Source organism: Diadema setosum, chromosome 17 (genome assembly GCF_964275005.1).
Source record: "Diadema setosum chromosome 17, eeDiaSeto1, whole genome shotgun sequence".
Taxonomy (NCBI): Eukaryota; Metazoa; Echinodermata; class Echinoidea; order Diadematoida; family Diadematidae; genus Diadema; species Diadema setosum.
Genome location: NC_092701.1, coordinates 27824078 through 27846240, shown reverse-complemented (window position 1 = coordinate 27846240; position 22163 = coordinate 27824078). Strand labels below are relative to the sequence as shown.

At 36.3% G+C, this 22163-nt stretch overlaps 1 protein-coding gene across 1 annotated transcript in view; it reads left to right on the top strand.

The window, feature by feature from the left end:
- Positions 1 to 22163, top strand: part of LOC140240853 (uncharacterized) — a 43871-nt gene that overhangs the window by 9347 nt on the left and 12361 nt on the right. The window contains exon 3 of the mRNA XM_072320627.1: positions 16894 to 17076. Coding sequence (XP_072176728.1) covers positions 16894 to 17076 — 183 coding nt within the window. The remainder of the gene's footprint in view (positions 1 to 16893; positions 17077 to 22163) is intronic.

Sequence of the window (22163 nt, the reverse complement as noted above, 5' to 3'; positions counted from 1 at the left end):
CAAATATGGCAAGTCTGCATCCTGTTTTGTCTTTGCAATGTAGGGCACATCCTTATTGCACTATGTTTTAAAATGAATTGACAGTTGCAACATTTGGTGTAATTAATGTACGATTCATGACATGCGGGTGTTTATGGTGTGGCAACATTTGCAGTTTGTGTATGTTCATCATGGTGACTCTTTCACACATCACTCATTGTCCAAAGCGGATTGCAATCTGAAGTTTGTATCTGAGTGCAGCATAGAAGGACAGAACATGACCTAAATCTGTACACTGTTAGTGGCTATGTGGTATTCATGGGTTCAAAGAAAACAAGGCCATCTGTGAGCAAGGTGTTACAGGGATGGCATAGTTTTAGTTGAGATGGGGTTTCAGGTTTCCTACTTTTTATGCCTCAGCCACAAAGTGGTGCCGGTGGCATTATGTTTTCGATTGTCCGTCCGTCCGTCCGTCCTTCCGTCCATACTGAATTTTGTGGACAAGGTAACTATCAAAACCTTTTGAGGTATCCTAATGAAACTTGGCATGTATGTGTATTAGGGGGTGAAGTTGTGCCTATCAACTTTTGGGTGCACATGCTCAAGGTCAAAGGTCAAAAGGTCAAGGTCAAATACATAAGATTTTACTATTTCCATCATATCTATGCAATGCCTGAAGATATTTTCTTGAAACTTAGTGTATACATGTATTACTCAATTAAGATTCTCTGGTGAAAGTTTGAGTCATGAGGTCAAAGGTAAAAGGTCAAGTAAAAATATTAAAACTTCACCTTTTTTCTCTGTACCTTGGAAATTGTTCAAGGTCTCTTCATGGAACATACATGTACTGACTGGCAGTGATTATCTAGAGAATTTATGGTTCATGGGTCAAAGGTCAGGGGTCAAAGGTCAAGGGCAACACTTCAAAATTTTACTGAATATTTCCCTCATGTTTATGCAATACCAGCAGGATTATAATTTTTTTTTTTTACACTAGGTGTATGCATGTTTAACCTAATAGAGATTCTCTGGGAAGTTTTTTTTTCTTTTGTTTTTGCCTCAAAGGTCAAAAGGTCAAAGATGAAGTGAAAGTGCTGAACTAAGTTTTTCCTCCATATCTAGGAAGTGGCTCAAGTTATCTTGAAACATACTACATATCTATGCATCTTCTGCCTGCCTGCTTTATGCATCTTCTGCCTGCTTCTGCTTTTTAGCATTCCTCCCCATTTCCAACATTTTCGTATACTTACAAGTTTTCTGTAAACTTATCCTTTACTTTGTATAATGAAATTTATGTAAGTACACGTACTGTATTCAATTTGTGTAATATATTTATAAGTGTTTGTTGGAAATGAAAAATAAATGAATGAAAAAAAATGAAAATGACAGTGATTAGCTGATGAATTTTAGGGTCAAAGGCCAGATGAAAATGGTAACAATATACTATTCAATACAGAAATTGCACTTTTTCTCCATACCTTGAACATTTCTCAATGCATAAACGTATGAATGGGTCAAAGTCAAGTTAAAGTCCGTAAATCCCAAATACATGCTCTCCTATTTATCCAATTAAACCTAGGTTAAGGAAGGTGAGCATTCATCACATTTGTGACAAGCTTGTCATTTTAACATTTTGCCAATTTTGTGAAAATGTAGTCACACATTGTCCACATGTACTATTTAGACCTATTTAGTATTAGGAGAATCATGCATTATGGCAGAGGCATACCAGTCGCCATAGCGACATTTCTAGTTGCACACTTAGTCTTTGATTTCAAGTGTGACTATGTCTTGATAAAGGTATAGAGACATTAAACCCCAGAAAAGGCAAATGAATGTGGTCTGGATGACAATAGAACTAATCTCATATCCATTCAAAAATCAAGTAAGTTTTATAATTATGTTAAAAGCTACTGTCCTGAATGTCAAGTCCAAGAATATGTTGAAATCAACACTTGCATTTCTTTTAAAGAAGCATGTTATCATGGTGACTTACATTGGCCTATTACATTCAATTACTCAATATCCTGCATGTTTGATTGTTTGTAAACCTCAAAGCTAATTTTCTGGAAATTGTGTTTATATGTTTGTTTAATAGCTTAGGTATCATTTTCGTGGCAGATTTTGATCCCAATGTGTTGTGACAAATTATGTATCATTGGATGGTTTCCATGGAGTCTGGCAGATCTAATGATATCAAAACCTGTATGTATCAATTTTCAGCAACTGTATTGAGGTTTTCATGGTGGGAAGCAGTGTTATAATTGGGGTTAGAATGTAGCCTTAGGTTAAGGCTAAGTCTAGCCTCATGTACCACAAATTAATGTATTACCAAAGATGCACATTAGTTGAGGAGGTGGCAATTCAGCTGAACATCAGGCTACTTTGAAGTGTATGTAAGGAAAGTGTTTGATGGCAATGTGTGTGTATGTATGTGCATGTGTGCATGCATGTGTGTGTGTGCATTTGTGTCTGTGTCTCTGTCTGTGTCTCTGTCAGTGTCTGTGTCTGTGTTTGTGTTTGCGCCTGATTTTCTGCAATGTCTGTGTTTAAGATTTTTTTTTGATATTATCATTGTGGGAAAGTTGCCAGTAATCAACATGTCTACAAGTTGTATAAAACCAACCAAAATTTTTTTTCAACTTTCACATAATGATGTTTGTGATGGTTTTTCTGGATCAGTGGTGATGGGTGTTTACTAATGTAATGTATTCCACAGTAATATGTTAAATTCAATGTGAGGATTTTGACCAGGTGATCTCTTATGAACTGTAGAACCATGCCAGCTCTTTACACCTCTGATGTTTTCCCTGAAAGTATTACTTTTGTTAGATAAACAAGATAGAATGTTACAACATGAATAACATTTGGTGAAGATTGAACTGTTCTTTTGTATTCATTTTTATGCCTCCGCCAACGAAGTGGCCGGAGGCATCTGATCCATCTGATCCAGCACCTTACAAAGCAGCACATCTATATGAAGGTCTTGGTTTCACTTTATTCAGACTTCGGGAATTTGTGATGATGCATGCAAAGGAAACAAGCCAAATAGCTCTATCACACACACACACACACACACACACACACACACACACACACAAATCCAACTCAATAAATTGTTGATGGTTTTGCAAGCTCTGTTTGATAGCCAACTGTATGTTTTCCATCTGAAGAAGGCTGCATACCTCTACAGAGTTCATAATTACAAGCATTGAGTCATGTGTTGTTTGAAGGTTTGCATGGTGAAGTTAATTAGGAAGAAAGATTTGCGGTGACACCATGTGTCACAGAATGGCTGATCACATTTATATATTCATATATAATAATATATATATTCACATACATTGTATATATTCATACATTTATATATTCATATAATCATATATTCATATATTCATATAATCATATATTCATATAGTCCTATATGTAGTATGGACCTGTTGATCATTTGTGATTATTTGTAATTATTTGTAATTATACAGTTACAGACAAGCCTGATTTCACATAGACCATGTACAAAGTACAGCCGGGCCAAAGGCGGGGCCTAAGGCCGGACCCAAGGCCACGGGCCTGTGCATACACATTATGTATTAAAATACACTGTACAGGGCTGTGCATATTATGTAAATACACTGTACACTAACTATACACAGGCATGACTTGCTGTGATAATGATGTGACAGGCCTGTGCATACACATATTACGTAAATACACTGTACACTAACTATACACAGCCCAGTCGCTGTATAAATCGCGACAGGGCTGTACCTGAGCAGCCCACAACACAGAGCAAACACAAAGCAAATTTTACGATTGCACTTAGTTTTGATACTTGACATCATTTTTTGTCACCTCAAACGCATCAAAGACAATCTTTATTAATGAGACTTCATACCGTACCTGTTTTCCTGGGGTTATTTGTGGGAATTCTGCGATCTGGGTACTATTCGCAAATCTAACAACATGTGAAAATATCAACTCCTGATCATGTAACATGCATGACTGTGTACATTTCTGTGTTCACTGCTGTATTCCATGAACATGAATTCAACAACTACTGTTATATCCTGCAATATGAGCTGCCAGGACAAAACTCACATATGCTCTGATTCTGTATAGCAATCACTTTCAAAGCAATGTATTGATACATTTCTGCCAGCTAAAAATTCTTAAATGTTGGTTCACCCATGTGAACGGGTACAGAAACTGAAGCCTAGGTGGTGGGTTAAGCAGAATTGCTGCTGTCCTTGCAGTCCCACTCATATGTTTTCATATTAGTCTAATGCTAGTTTGTGGCAATAATAGAGTGTGCCAAGCAGTTTGCCAAGCAGGGATTCAGCTGGATGTCGAAAGTGATTAGCCATTCTGATACTTGAATTTAACAATACCATTTAACAATTCCATACCACCTAAAACCCCAGCCCTATCAAATTCTTTAGAATTTCTGCTATCAAAACAATGATTGGATAATCTGCAGACAAAGTAGATTTTTTCTGTCACAAATCTGCTGTTACTGTGTTATTACCTCCGCCAAGGGGGAAGGTTATGTTTTCGTGACCGTTGGTTTGTTTGTTTGTTTGTTTGTTAGTTTGTCTGTGTGCAAAATAACTCAAAAAGTAGGTAACGAATTTGGATGAAACTTGCAGGAAAGGTTTAGATTGATACAAGTATTAAACAGATGATCAAATTTTGGTAGTGATCTGAGAATTTTGGAGGAATTTATGAAGGATTTTTTATATTTTGGCAGGTAGGGTCAATGAACTTCGGAGTTCAGGCTGCGCGTATTTGAGGTTTGCATGCGCGCACTAAAGTGCGTGCTCTAGTTTCTGCTAGGGCGAGGCGCGCCGTGCAGCTGAGGGTTTATGACGTAACAAAGGCTTCTATATTGGGAAATTGGGCGACTTTCAGCACACAATGCTATAAGTATGTATGGGTGGAAATCACTTCTATGGAAGAACAAGATCAGTGGTGGAAATGAGCTGCATGCTTGGCGGAGGTCTGCGCTCTCAGAGTGCTTCTGTAGTTTTGAATGTCTTCCTCTGTGAAAAATGTGAAATCAATGAAAGGAAAAAATATGGTACCTGGTAAATATTAATAGCTGTGCACATTATTCACACATGTACTATTCAATGTATGACAGTAGCATATATTCACTCACAAAAAACACTGATACATGTACATGTAAAGGAGTTAAAGAATCAGCAGACATAATTTTACAAGATGTATTGCAGAGTTCAATTAGTATTAGTATTAGTAGTAGTATTAGTAGTAGTAGTAGTAGTAGTAGTAGTAGTAGTAGTAGTAGTAGTAATAGTAGTAGAAGTAGCAATGATAATAATGATAATAGTGGCTACTTGTTTAGCGCACAGGTCCGCTTTTTAGTGCTCATGGCGCTTCATAAATGAAAAGATAAATATAACACATGTTCAAACATGACAACAGAGAAGAAAATGGCAAACAACAACAAACACATACCAGATAAAGAATACAATTGTTCTGAACATTATAGACTGCAATTACAGTCCTCAGTGTGAGAGGAATAGGTAAAGTTTTGAAGTTTGGATTTGAATGTTTCTGTAGATGACAATTATAGCTGCACACACAGAGAAAATGTTCCAGTTAAAGAGGAACGTAGTCATACAAAGTGTATGTATTTCACATTTTTCAGTATTTTCAATCTTTCATATCCATTAGGGCTTATGCAATGGGCATAATGGACTCATTTGCATATCATTTGAATAGTATGCTATCATGGGGTGTGAAAGTATGCTGAGTGTTGACATATAGGTCATCCACTCATTGTATCCCCCAAACAGAGTTCGGAGGATACTATGGATTTGGCCTCGTTGCGCCGCGTCCGCCGCAGAGATTTTCTTGTGAGCACTCTACTGGCTGTACAATTGTAGTTCTTCTTAGATCATCTTCAAACTTGGCATGAAGGTGTGTTATGGTAAAACGAAGACGCCTATTGTTTTTGGTGATGGTGCCCTCGCTTGTTCCGTCTTTATACATGAAAAAGTAAATTTAACAGGGTCTGTTTGTGTGTGTGACGCTGGCCTTGCTTCGTGACCAATTTTTTTTATGCCTCCGCCAACGAAGTGGCCGGAGGCATTATGTTTTCGGGTCATCCGTCCGTCCGTACGTACGTCAGTCCCATTTTGTTTTTGTCGATATCTCAAGAACCGTGTGGTGGTTTTACATCAAACTTGGTATGAGGGTATATCCTGGGGGGATAATACTTTATTTGGATTTTAGGGTCACAGGGTCGAAGGTCAAAGGTCACAGGTTATTTTGTGAAAAAAAGGTTGAAAATTCATGTTTTTCTCCATATCTCGCAAATGGTTCAAGGTATCTTCATGGAACTTAGTATATATGCTTGTTCCAATGGGCAGTGATTATCTAGGGGAGTTGGGGGTCATGGTTCAAAGGTCAGGGGGTCAAAGGTCAAGGTCAACTCCTCAAAATATCACTACTTTCCTTATATTTATGCAATGCCTGAAGGTTTTTTTTTTTTAACTTGATGTATGCATGTATTACCCGATATATATTCTGTGGGAAGTTTCTTGCCGAAAGGTCAAAGGTCAAAAGGTCAAAGTCAAGTGAAAGTGTTGAATTGCACTTTTTCCTCCATATCTCAAAAGTAACTCAAGGTATCGTCATGAAACTTACATATTTATGCATGTTCAACCTAACAGTGATTCTCTTTGGAACTGTGAGGTCAAAGGTCAAAGGCCAGGTTTAGATAATGCTATTTTCCCATTTGATACTGAAATTATACTTTTTCTCAATACCTTGAAAATTACTCAATGCATAAACTTATAAAAGGGTCAAAAGTCAAGTAAAAATCATCAGTTCCCCAAATACCAGCACTCTGACATTTTTAATCATTCATCCAATTGAACCCAGTTCTAGGAAAGTGAACATTCAGCACATCTGTGGCAAACCTGTCATTTTAATATTTTGCCAATTGTGTGAAACTGTCATCACACATTGTCAAGACATTGTACTATAGACCTATTAGGAGAACCATGCATTATGGCGGAGTCATATCAGTCGCTGTAGTGATATATCTAGTTTGAGATATAATGAGAAACCTTCCATATGAAATATTAAAGAACATACTATTCTAAGAGGAAGATTTATTTGATGAATATCAGTTTTGAAATGGCCTAGATGTCCAAAAAAAAAAAAGTCCTCATAAAAGATGGGACCCACCTTTTATTAGGATCATTTTGTTTTACTTTGTTTATGCATATCTCAGCCATTTCAGTTCCAATTTTCATATTAAAATAAACTTGTAATTCATCTTAGAGAATTATATGCTCTTTCATATTTCACAAGTGGTTTCTTATCATCTAGCAACAAGTTAAGATTTGAATCCCCCATCTCAACCAAAACTATATCATCCCTTTAAAATAGACCAATAGTGTCCCTCTTGACCAAAGTGTAAAAATGGGTACCTAGCAATGCTGGGGGCTGGAATGTAATGAAAATGACAGGACACTCATACAGCAGTAATAAGTGATAATATTAGGCTGCGCTGGGTAAATCATGCCCTTTTGTGCAATACTTAAAGCATGCAAGGAAAATAAAAACAATATTTTAGAGGACATTATATTGCTTTCTTTGTTAAATTTCTTACGGCAATTTGGCATAATATCTCAGTTGGTGAGGTAGTGTATCACCAGTAGATGAATTCAATCACCAAAAGCAAACTCATTTTCCACACAATTGCCTTGCTATACCACCCAGATACATACATTGTAATTGCTTTATGGCAGAACTTTGGGGAAAAAAATTACTTTGTGAGGCATAAACAAATGTTTCTATGTGATATGTTTCCAAGAGAAACAAGGAGATAAGATATCTTTTGAGTAAGATTGAAATTCATAATATTTGCAGACAGAGAACGTGACACTTGTTATTGATGTTAAAGTGATAGAATATATTGGACATAACATTGGACGTACATGTAACTCCAGTGAGAAACTAATTGAATGCGCCGTTTGTACATTTTAAGGCATTTTAATGGTCAAAATGTTTTGAAGACTTACCTGACATTTGCTGAAAGTAGTTTTTCAGTAAATTTTGTTGTTTTTGTTTCACTGTCTGTACATCTGTACAAGGTGTGGGAATTCGTACTTTGTCTCCTCAGTCGTCATTACCCTATCACTTGCTGTATGCTCCAGTGAGCCGTTGTACAGAACATGTATGCAAAGTTTAGTTATCTACGTTTGCATTAGTGTAGATTGAAATCACTTCGAGGAGTGACATGCGAGTTCAGACCGAAAGGGAAAGTTATTGCTCATCTATCATGACTTTTAAGGTGTGCACTTGCAGGAAATCAATACCAAATCAAAGAGCTCGAATAGAAAGTTACAACCAATTGAATGTCGATAGATAAAAGATATACTATCCAGTGTTTGATTTTGAAGTGCTTTAATAGTCATGTGATTGTGGTGTCACAATTACAGGTTTGTTTTGGTTTTTCTTTTGTTGTTGCTCACACGAAGGAAGGATGTTACTTCCATTGTCCCGATGGGCGTAAAAGAAAAATAGTGTCACTGACGTACTATCTTGAGCAGAAAATGGTTCAAACTGCAGCATTTCTTTCTAGAAAGTTGTCGAGCAATGTTATCCCACACAGTAAAAAAAAACCACAAAATATAAAGACTGAACTACCATGAAAAATGAGGCTGTTGCTGATGTCTGTCATCAACAGACTGCTGTTATCAAAAAGAATATTCAGTGTTCCTTTTTTAGAAATTTGTAAAGTTCACTGTCTGTGAATTTCACTATACATGTTTTATGTTTCATAAATATCAAAATCACAAGGTTTGAAGACTACAGTGCCACACAATCAAGATGGATCATTTACAGTGCAGGGACTGCATTGACTGAAAAACAAAAAAACAAACAAAAAAACATAAAAACGTTGGGAAAAAAAATCACACCACCAGTATTTTTCGAAGGGGGGACTGCATACTCCCCCCCCCCCCCCCCCCCACCCCCACGCATTTTTCTTGTGTCTGGAAAAAAAATGGTAGGGGGGGGGGAATCTGTATGTTTTGAAGGTCCCATCCTTACATTCTTCTGTCTAAACTTGTACCAATGACCATTGACCCACAGCCCCCCCCCCCAAAAAAAAAAAAGAGTTCCACGGCCATTGTGTGGAAAAAGAGATTCAGCAATTAATATTAAAAGTGACTGTGGATAAGCCAATTTACTCTGTCTTATATTCCCCTTGTGGTGATTTTTATGAAATTCAAATCAAAACTTTGGCCGGTTTAAGTTCCAAAAGCGATCCAAACAGCACTATACCATGTCAGATTGGGCATTCAAGTGCTCTATCTGGATAAGGAACTTCACAAGTTATTTTTGGACTCGAGTGTCATACGTTTTGTAGCAATGGGGTCATGAATACCTCCCCCACTTTAACGCTCTGTACAGGCATCCCTAATACAAAGAAACAAATCTTTGTATTATGATTCTACCGGAGGCTCCCTGAAAATCCATCTCTTTTTTATCCTGACTAGAGAATAAAGTACATGTATGAAAGATTTGGGAGTTATTTTCACTTGTCATGATGTTCAGACTCATGTTAGTGTCTCCCTGATGCATGGCTCTATGGAACCTTGCTGATTTTGATCTATGAATGTTGGCAGCCCTGATTATCTTGGTGGCTGGACACTGATGGGTTTTTCTTCAACCCCCAAGCATACAAAGTTAATGCATATACAGCAACCTCAGCCCTCCCCCCCCCCCCTGCAAAGGTGAAATGCATTTATAAATCAACACACAATTTTCTATTTCCATTCCTTTCAGTTCGCTGTGTTGCACTCAATCATAAAAACAGCAATTATGCATATGTGACCCTGCACCTCAAAACAAACACAAAGTTGCCAGACATGAATTTTTAGTTAAGAGCATATTCTGAAAGAGCAGACTTTAAGCTCTAAAATGATGTATAACTCAAATCAAATGGACTCTCCTAACCTATCTAAATATTGGAAAGAAAGCACAAACTCAGGAAAAGTGTGAACTGAGAAAAGAGGCTCTGAAGTACAGTGTCTATTCAAGCGCTTAATCTTTACCAAACCGTGCTGGCTGTGCGATGAATGGGACAAAAAACAGGAAGTAAACCACCCGAGTAACAACAATGAAGGGATTATCAGATTAAACTGAAATTAAGCATGCCTCATTAACACATTCTGTCCATAATTAATGCCAACTTTCAAAGCAGTAGCACTATCCTTTCAAAAGTTATTAGAGTTGAAATTGAAGAGTGTGGACAAGGTTTTTCAGAAATGAAAAAGGGATTCTAAAGACACACCTTATCACACTATTCTACCAAAAATGTTCGAGATAAACTGCTAAAAAATACACTTTTTCCTGCCTGTTTTATGATACCAAATTTTAGCATAATGTAAAAGAAGACCCGCTCTTTCAGAAAATATGAAAAAGTCAAGTACAGCTAGGTTGACCCATTTCACTTATTTTCAGTCCTCACGCAAAATCAGTGTGTGCGACTTAATGTTCGTTTTGAGGTGCACGGTCACATATAATAGTATGTACAGGGCAAGCATCAGAAATAGGAGCTATGCATGAAAATGAGGTAATACTACCTGGTATATGCATTTCACACAGACATCAAGTTTGAAAATGATGTGCAAAGCAAAGAAATATTTTCATGAGTACTGCTAGGGTTTCAGAGGAAAGGAAGCCTCTTTGGTCAAAGCCATAATTCCAGAATTTTTGGTGAGTGGAAACATAGTAAGTGCGTGTGTATGAATAATCCAACATACAATGTTGAAATATAGCATATATGATAATTGATATGTGACAGATATTATCATAAATTAAAAGGAAGCATAATGTAGGTGAAAAATCATGCATGAATTTTGAAATCAGCCATCAGTAAATTTTCTGTATTTTATACCATATATGGTAAGTTCACTTTCTATAGGATATTGCCACTGCGCTAACCAAGGTTACAATTGTCATTCTAAATGCACAGTTTAGCTGTACGATTCAAAAGAACCAGATGTTTGGTAACAATTTGTGATGACCCAATTAGGATTACAGGTTCAAGATGTCAAGGTAACACAGATCATGTGTACTTTATCTGCATAGGGTATGAACAGAACTCACCACCTACTCTGGACTGTGTAGCTTATTACACAGTTTACAACTAGACTTCTATAGGCCAGTGGAACTGAAGAAATGTACATTTCCATCAGATTTATCATGCTGTTATTCAATAGTCGTGAGTACACATGTTCCTTATTTGATAGTCTTGAGTACATTTGTTCCAGAGGTACGATGGGAATAATAATAGGTAATATTTACATACCAGTCATTTGCTCTCCATTTGGCTGTATGTAGTATTGGACATAAAAAATGTCATGATACATCGATACTTATGAAACATGATATCTCCTTCAGTGTGCAGTGATTGCAGTAAGTTCTGGTAATTAATTTTGAAGAAGAAATTAGCCGGGTACTTGGGAACATCATAGTGAGCACTTCCGATATAACTGCGGAAGCCATCTTCTGAGGGTTTTGAATGAAAACAATGTGGATGGGATGGATTACTGATCATAGATCTTTAATTTCTTCTCAACATTTGATTTCTTGTGTTGAATATTGCAAGTTGCATTACCCTAGGGTGTGATGAATAAAGTGATTGTTACAAATGGTGATTACCAAGGCCACTTTACACATTTTGTCTGTCACTTGCAACCACTTTTAATAGTACCCATAAAAGAGGAAGAGCAAGGTGCAGGCACATACACATTCATCTAAGCAACAATTGCCATTTGATATCCTTTGCTTTAGAACCAGGGAGGTGTAAGAAAAGGAGAGACAACTCCTGCTCTCCTTTGAAGGATGCGCGGCACCGCCGAGAAGTTATGCGCTTAACTACAGGTGGAAATCAGGTGCTTTGACAAAAGAGAGCATCAATAATCGTGACTAGCGCTCTCACATCTAGAAATACTTGCCCCTACTGCTTTTCGCTCTCTCTCTTTCAATGTGATGGCAACAATGAATTTGTGTACCTTGAATTGGAGCAGCGAATCAAAATGCAGTGTAAAACTGACAATTTTAACAGCAAATAGTTTAAAAGCATGCTGGTGCACGCTTTAGCGGAGTACTTAATTTGAAAGATCAAAATATCCCAGATTAAAGGATAGAAAACTAACATGCGGAAATGTGCGCATTATAAGAAAATATTAGGTTTTTAAGAGGGCCTAATTTTCATTTCATTTCGATTTGCGTATTACGAAGAAACTAGAAATACATGTTTATAATATTGAATTCTTTCTTAAACTACTCTTAATCAATTCCAGTATTTCATTTAAAATTTTACGGGGGAATAAAGCTTGTAATTCAACGAAAGGTGAAATGCGTTCTTTGTCTCCGAACTTCGCCTTCCAACTAGAGCGGTGCAGAGCATGACTTCAAAGCGTATAGTGGAATGCTAGACATCCCATTGTAACGCTTTGAAACCAAACATGTGTTTGCATGAATTGCGAACGAGTTGTCTCTCCTTTTCTTACACCTCCCTGCTAGAACTGAGTGTGGCACATACCGTACTTAAACTCTACATAGGAAATTTTTTCCTCTCTGAAACATAATTTGGAAGAAAGATTGAGCTGCACATAAATTCTATTTACAAGATTTGTGTAGGTGCTGCTTTGTTATTCCATTCATAAATAGCATCATTACTGTGACTAGTAAATATTTCTGGTTACTTGTTATCTATGTTGAAGAAACAAACAGGCAACAATCATTACTCACTTGCATTATTTTCAGATTTTTTGCTTTATCTCTCACCGTAGGTGAAAGCAAAAGAGAAACAAATTGAATATTCAGCGGTGTGGTTATCATCAAGGAAAGATTCAGCAATGTTTTAGATTATTAAGTACCATCATCTGTAGTGATGGGGTATTGGTTTGCTGCCATGATACATAGAGAGATTGTGCTGTAAATAGCATTTGATTTTTCTTTTATATTTCTTCTCCTTTTTTTTCAGAGAAGATCTGTTGAAACTCACGAGACTTTAATACAGCTTCCCACTTAGCCCACTTCCGTCAAGAGAAACTGAAGAGTTTGTTTGCAAAAACCGATAAGTCCATTTTTGAAGATTTTGAAGTACGGTCTCTGTCATAAAGTACAAAATAATACCTTTTAAATGCTATATTGGTCACTACATACAAAGGTATATTTTTGAAGTTATGGTCAAAAGAAGCAAAAATTTTCTTATTATTCTCTTTATTTTTCTTGACCTTTAATCGCAAATATCTCCATTTGACAAATATGGACTTATCGGTTTTTGCAAACAAACACTTCAACTTGTGGTATAGGCCACGGTGACAATTCGCAGAATGTTTCGTATCAAAATTATCATTGTCCCTGTTCTGGAGAGTACACTTGAAGGAGTATCATACCAGAATATGGTTTTTACAGCAACAACAACAAAAATACGTCAAGCATGTGAGACAGGAAAGTGCCAAACCAGCGCACACACACACACACAAAACGAGAGTGGTTGTCATTGTGAGTGTTTCATCAGTTTGTCATCTGACTTTTAATTTCTGTATACTGTGCAAGAGGAAGTTCATTGATATTTTATCTAGAGGGGAATTCCGTGCAAATAAAAGTAAGTCTCAGGGAAAGAAGAAGGCAACATTTTTTTAGTGCAACAATGAAAATTTGATCAAAATCACATGAAAACTAAGGAAGTTATCGTGACATTTTGAAGTTTCGCTAATCTTTCAGGAAACAGTTCTTGAACAGTCAATATACGAATAGTGAAGTGATGATGTCATCCCCTCACAATTTCCCATAAAATTTGTACATAAGATTTTGAAATTTCCAGTTTTTCATTGAAATGCAATTATGCCCCAGTCTCAAATCCTTCTATCTATAACTGATCATTATTCTGAAGTTATTCAATCAGGAACACCATCATCATACAGTTCAATAACAGAAACATGGAATTTTTGTCATTTTTGTACACAATCATTGAAAAATTGTCTTGGTAGTGACATTATCAGCTCACTCATTTGCACATTTATATCAAGTGTAGAAAAACTTTTCTGCAGAAGTTGGAGAAACATCACAATCTCATAACTTTCATAATATTATCAAATTTTGATCAAATTTTTATTGTTGTTCTCATAAGATCTTACTCTTTCTAATCAGACCAAAGTATAACTGGACTGGAATCTCTCTATAGAATTGGCCTAACACTGTACCACCAGGTACTAGTGAAGAGGAGATCACTTGATTCAAGCAAGTTTAAGAAATCTACAGACAGATACTATGAAACCCATGTGCCAATTTTTAGGAGCTACAAAGCAACTACAGCAGACATTTGAAAAAGACTTCTGGGGAAAAATAAAGTAAAGCTGAATACATTGTGAAACCCTTTGTCAGTCAGAGGATTTTGCTAATTTATGCAATAAGGTATCCTGTACGTTTCTGTAGAAGAAAACTTCTACACAAAAGTTACTTTGTGTAGCCATGGTATAAAAATGCATAGCAAATTGCGATGCAATACCAAGAAAATTATTCCCTGTTTAAACTGACAAATTTGGTAACCCTTATATACTGTATGTTATTTTAATGAAACTTCATGGATCCTGTTTGTGTGGTTTTACTATTGCATAGTTTTCAAAGTCATACTGAACACAGAGTAGCATTGTGCATTTATTAGGCCAAAATCAGGTTAGATCTGACCCTATAAAAACAAACAAGCAAAAACAAAACAGAGAACCAGATTTGTGCAAAATGTACTGCTAATTGAAAGTTTACCACCATGATACCGAGAGTCAGTCATACAACTTGTACAGTAGGGATAAGTACACAATACATGTCCTGAATCTTTCCTTCCTTTTTTTTTTCTTTCTGTCTTTCTTTCTTTCTTTCTTTCTTTCTTTCTTTCGTTCTTTCTTTCTCTCTTTCTCTCTTTCTTTCTCTCTTTCTTTCTTTTCTGTCTCTTTCCCTGTCTCCCTGTCTTCCCCCATTTGTCTTTCCTTCTATCTCTCTCTCCCTCTCTCTTTCTTTCTTTTTTCAAAATAATTCTATCTCATGTACAATGTATATTATTGGTGACACATGTACACTGTGTAGTGCATAACAATGAATGTTTGACTCTACACAGGAATTGAAACTGGAAGTCATATTTTTGGTTCTTCCACCTACTCAGTTCAGCCCAGTACACAGTATACCAATTTCCAGCCTGTATTTCATTTTCTGCTTGTTTGTTGATAACCCCCTTTCGTTTTCAAGAATGTACAGTGTAAGAAGATCAGTAATGACACAAAACAGAGGTAATTCATGATGTAAACGTGCCAATGCTAGGCTGCAATTATAATTACCATGCAGCATTACTGCAGAAGATTTGTATCAGCAGAATTTGTTCTTTCAAGAAAAGGATCCTTTGAAAACTTGCTGTTATAGAACCAACCCACATAAGTTTTGTTCAGATCTGACAAATGTCAGAAAAGAATATGACCTAGTCACACACACAAAACAACCACCATTACTGCATATCTGTAGGTTAAAGGTTGAATCTTGAACCAGTGTGTTTCTTGCCTGAAAATGTTGAATTTACATTACATTTAACCCATTTAGGATGGGGTGATTTTGCTACAACACGCACTTCCCATAGACACTTGCCCGAGTATACTCAGGACTTGTCTTTGACAATGGGTTATTACATGTAGATTATGTGACTTTATATTCCTAAAATAGTAAAGTCATGTGATCTAAACAATAATGGGTATATTCAACATCAAAAGCTCTTTTACTTTCATCAGTAATTGTTCAGTATTTTGTCAATGATCTACTGCTTATTTGTGCTGATTTCTTGCAAGATAAAAGTTTTTTTTTTTTTTTTTTTTGGGGGGGGGGTTGATTTTTGCTTTCATATCAATGGGAGTTTGACTATAGTTAGTTGTAAAATTGATCATTCACATGACATCCTGTGAAAGCTGAAATATAATAGCCATTTTGGTTTCACTATGGTTAGAAGTATCTGAAAACTTACTTTGTATGAAATGAGGTGTAGATACACAGTGTGATGGCAAGAATGCAAGGTAGGGATAATATTGAAAAAAAGATACCAGGGATGGTATGCCCTCAATGTCAAATATACAGCTCTAGAGAAGTTGGAAAACAAGTTATTGTCACGAGGGCCCAGTATGTTTTTGTTGTGTTGACCATTGTGTCATTGTCTTCCAACAACTGGCTGTGTTTATTCATAGAATGCGGAGTCACAGGTTCATGCTCCAAGGTCAACTTGGTCTGACTTCCAGATGTTTGGTCTCCTTTTTTGCATCATCATTATTCATCCAAAGCAGTTTAACACCCAGACTAGAGCTAGACTGCATTATAATAGATTATATTGACAGTGCCTTGAGTGTACTGCACAGTGGTCATGAATATTCTGTAGACCTACATTACAACAGTGCAGTGTGGGTATAACGGAATCCACAGAGGGATTGATACATGTCATTTGGCTGTGGCAGTGAGACTAGTGCCGCCATATTCTGAAAACAAAAGAATAAAAACATACGAGGCATCCATGTACAAGTAGATGACACAAGAGGGCAGCATGTACTCAACATATATGTGAACCTTCTATGATGTCAGTGCATCACCCCCTTCATAAATCTTAAAGGTTTTGTGTCACATTTTATGTGCATTAAGTTTGGCAGAAATAAAGACTAAAATCCTATATTATGTGTAGAGATAGACTGGTAAGTGATAATTTCAGTGCCTGCTAACAGTACCCCCTCCCCTCCACATAAGTAGAGATATGATTATATAGAACAGCTAGTTAGGTAGTCTCATTACAAGCCTCAATCTTTATTTTTAATCTTCATCACATCCTCCCTTCCCCAGGCAGCCTCCGGCTGGCTCCATACTACAGGGTGGACAAGCGCCACGACCCAACGGGCAAGCAGCACATCTTCGAGCTTCACACGCCCAAGGTGAAATGGCGCTTCCTGGCGGACAGCCAGATGGTGATGGACCTGTGGGTCTTCTACCTCCAGATCCAGACCAAGCTTCGGGCGGATTTTCCAGGTAACCATAGCAACAAGCCCCCGTCACAAACCAACCCCATGAATTATACATCATGTCTGTCAGCAGACTCTTGTGATTGTATGTCTCTGCCCTAAAGGGAGCTAGAGGCAATGCATTCACAGGTTGTCTCTCAGGTCGTACATTCTGAAATGACAGGGTTGAAGTTTGATATGAAGGTCAAAGGTCACAGAAATTTTTGCTAAAACTGGCATACTCTGGCCATAACTTCTAGCAAGAAAATCCACTAGTAAAGAAAGTTTAATTTTAATCTCATTTTCTTCACTGCTCAGAGTGTCTGCTACAATAGTTGTTGTATTATAGGCATTGTATTAAGAAAGCCAGTGGATATTACAGTATGCCATGTGGGATAGTATAGTTCAAACTTCCATATTCTTGTTGTAAATATTTACAATGATTTGGTTTTAAATTGTGAATGCATATGAAAAGGGGGGGGCAGAATAAAATTTGGACTTAAAACAAAAACAACTTTGCCATGAAATGCAGGTCAGTGATGGGTGTTGCATTTTCATCGTTATTTTTCCAGAAGTATTGGGCTTTGTGGACAACAGGTAGTCCAGTAGGCAATTTAAGAGGAAATTACGCGGAAAGTTTGACGAGCCGGAAAAAATGTACTGCGCTACCTGATGTACTGATAGTGCATAGACTCTCATTAACCTGGATTTTTAAAGACAAAGCCACAATGAAGCAATTAGTGCCACGATACAAGTTAGATGGGATTATCACACTTTAGCAGCAAGGGCTAAGTTTCAATGAAGTACCGACAGTGGGCAGTGATTACAATGTGCAGTAACCGGTAGCTGGCATGGCAACAACTTTACAACAGCCACTCGGCTGTGAGTATTTTCATTTCAGATTTTGTGGTGGCAGCAATTATAGTAGCTACACTGGTATAGTTTCGAAAATCTCAGAATGTTGTCTTAATGATGATGTAGTTTTACTGGTTTGTCACAATATAATGTCTGTGCTAAACTCTAGACATTTTCAAATCACATGACGTTGCCCCTGATATCCCATCAGTACTATAGGCACATTTTATTACCCCTTGGTACAGTTGTACGTACCGCTGTGAAGACTTTTGAAGAAGTCTTGATGCATCAGGTAGATACTCTCTGTGAGCCATGCATTTTGAGAGTATATTTAGCGTACAAGGACTTGAACAATTATTTTTACTTGTCGAATTCGCAATCAAGAATCACAAGTGATTGTGATTCCTTATTAGGAAAAAAATTGTAATTTCCAACTTTGCATAGATGGTCTGATACTTTCATATTTGTTGTGATATTAAAAATGATAATGGTTTTAACATCTTGTAATACAGGGCCTTTTTTTTCTTTTTCTTTTTGCCTTTTCAATACTATCAAGGCATTTCTTGTTTCTTCATCCATGAGTTCACTGATTTGATCTCAGATTGAATAGCCTGCCTTCTTTTGACCTGTGTGAGGGAAGACGAATACAGAATTGTCTTTTTTTTCTTTTTTTTTAAAAGATGTTGTTGTAGAGCACACAATTGTCGTTGAGCTAAGTTGTTCCTATTCAGAAGTACAGATGCAAAGTAAAAATAAAGAATGAAAATTGTGATATAATGTGGAGAAGTTGTGTAATAACCGTTTTTTTTTTTTTTTTCTTATTTCTTACTTCGTGCTTGCTTGTTTGCTTGCTTGAAAGCCTTTTATTAATCCAGCAGGGTCAAGGCTATTTGAAAAAAAATAAATAATTGTTTGTGCTGGAATGGTCTGTAGGATCGTCTTTCACCTCAGTATGAGGGTTTTTGCTATAGGATGATAGACTTGTCTCCCAGCCTCTTTCTAGCTTTCCTTGACCTTCTCCACTTGCAATTGATCAGGCAGATTATCAAAGTACTGATTATAGTACTGAGGCATTATTTTTAGATCTGAGCACAAATATACAATTGAATATTCCTTGTGATAAAGTAGATTTTGTTGGCTATCCTACTAAAAGTCTACGTATAACAAAACACTGTTGTTAAAGCTAGAAATTTAGTGAGATTCTCATTTAAAGAAGAAATGAGCTGTTAACTTGTAAAATGAAAACTGTGAAGCAGTTTCTGCCGAGTGTCATGGACTCAGAATAGTGGTATGAGAATTGTTATTATGAAACCAGGAGCGGATCCAGGAATTATGTGAAGGGGGGGGGGGGGGCACAAGGCAAGCAGAGTGAGCAAGGGGGAAGGGTGTGGGAGGGGATGTTCTGCCATGGTAGGAAGATTTGTTGATATTTATGTTGGTCATTGTGAGATTTCATGTTTGGTTTACATTTTTAATGATTTTATAATTCTTTATAATTCTGGAAAAAAAAAAGAAATGAAATTAAGGAGGGTGCACCCGGTTCGCCCCAAAATTATTACTAATAACTGTAGCATTATGATAATAATAATAATTATTATTATTATCATTATTATTATTGTCATTGTTATCATTATCATTATTATTATTGTTATCATTTTTATCATTACCATTACTGTGGCTGTAGTGGTTGACAGTACAAAAACACCAACAAAGGTTTCTACGGGAATTATGTTTTATTGGAAGTTTCGCATTTTCGTTTCACTTGCTTCCAGAATTATTTCCATATGTGTAACTCCGTTCTTAGTTCCATTTGTGATTTCTTGCATAATTCCATGCATAATTCCGTGAAAACTGTTGAGTAATAATGCATAGTAAAGAATCATAAATACATGTGCTCACATGAAACCAATTATCAGATTCATGATTATATAAACAGAGTTTCTCAAACGAAAAGTCTAAAAGATACCTTAGACTTAATCTATTCATTTCACTATAACATTTTAGCAATCAAAATTACATATGAATTGACAAATGAAAATGCAGACCAATACCATAGGCATCTCAATTCTACTACCTCATTTAACATAATGATGCACATGTAGATGAACTGACTCAAATCTAACACACATTCACGATCAAAAATGAATTCTTACTTGAACTGTCAAACCTTCAATTGAAATAATTATCGATATTTTCTTACTTATCTATTTTGTTTTGTAGTTCTAAATTCCGAATTCAACATCAAATGTGTATACATACATATACATAAATGCAAATAACAACATAACTTTTCAGAAGTTTTATGAGTGCGTACAGATACATGCCCTACTACACAACAGATCATGGTTTTACTTAAACAAAGCAAAAACTAACCTCTTTGCCTGCTTTTTGCAAGGTATTTTGGATCCAATTCTTCAGTATTCCAGCAGAAAGAGGATCCATGTTGCTCACTACAACCTGCATGTAGTCCAGTCTATATTGGCTTCTACCGTTTGTGCATGTGTGTGTGTAGCAGCTGTACATTTAGCTGTGCATACACATGCATGGTGCTATGTCAGGTGCCTTGTCTAAGGATGTGCTACTACATAAAGTATGTCACTCTGTACAAGGGTCAAATTGGCAACAGGCTGAGTGAGAACAATTTCAGGTGTACTTTCACCATATTTCATTTAAGCAAATATTTTTTCATCATAATTTTCATTCAAACCAGTTGCCAATTTGCAACCAATTTACTGATCTAATTAATTCTAAAAGTTGCCAATTTTAGTATCCTCAAACGATTTTGCATAAAACAATTCATATGAGCCAATCCAACATTGAACTATGATACTTTCATCACAATTATTATTATTATAGTTATTATTATTATTATAACTATTATTATTATTATTATTGGCCCGTTTCCCGGTTAGGCGCCACTTTTCATTTTTTTCAGTTTTCAGTCTACTACACAGAATAAGAGTAGATTCATGAAATGTTTTGATATGCATATGTTAGACCCCCATGGGGTCTACCTCCCATAGCATAACGAAAATGCAACTCCAAAGCATTTGCTCACAGTGAGGCAAGATGTGCCCAAATCGGACCCACTGTGTGTCAACCTGGCAAACATCCCTTTTTTGCAAACTTTGCCATTCTGTATCATATCTAGCTATGAGTTAAGTGAACATATCTATGTTAAGTGTATGAGTAGCCATAATGAATCATGTCAGAGTTAAAAAGTTTGAACTCCTTTTTGTTACATTTTTTCCACCCCAAAATTCTCTTGGTGGATGTGACATTGTCCGTTCACATTTAATCATCTGCTTATATGGGTTGTGTAAGTAAGAAAACAAAGGCAAGTCTCAGGAAAATAATGTAAAAGTAAAGTATAGCTTTGTATGAGTGACTGTAGAAAGTTTGTTTGTGCTTCAGTTCCATCTGATGAAATGACAGTAATTTGAAAACAAAATTTAAATGTCCGTTCACATTTTTGTCACATCCACCAAGATTTTATAAATCTATAACTTTTTAATGGTTTAGATTATTTCTAAAATTTTTGCATAAATCAATGATACACAGTTGGGTGGCTATCCCTCTGAAACAATTTAGGATTTGAAATTCAAATGCTTTTTTTATTTCACAAAACATGGTGTCCGTTCACACATGTCACATCCACCAGCCTTTCTTGTCAGAAACACATTTTGGTGTGCATCTCAGTAAATACTGGTCCAATTAACTTTAAATCTCAACACATTTTAGACTCTTTAGCAACCTTATAAATGCCACTGATTTTGAGATTACTATGAAACTAAAAATTTGAAAAACTTAAAAAATATGTGAAATGCCCTGGTGGATGTGACGTTTTAAGATGTGAACGGACATTTCCGTGAATATCACGTAAAATCTAGAGACAACTTATTTTTGAGGGGACAAAATATGTTTAGATTTAAAAAACATGTCTTTCCCAAGATATCTAGATATCAGACACCCACTTTTATACCACATTCACTATAATTTTACATTAGAATACTTGTTCACAGTGAGGATGTAGTATGATTTTGTCACTGTGACTGTGAAAACTGATGTTCTACATATTCTAATCAATTTTCCAGATAATTAATCTCAAAAAGGCAAAAGAATATAAATGTTATTTAATTACATTGATTAGACCTCTCCTGTATACTATATTCAATAAGTTTAAAACTGATTGAATATGTGGTGGATGTGACATTTTGGGGTGTGAACGGACACACAGTATATCTCCCCAATGCACAGCAT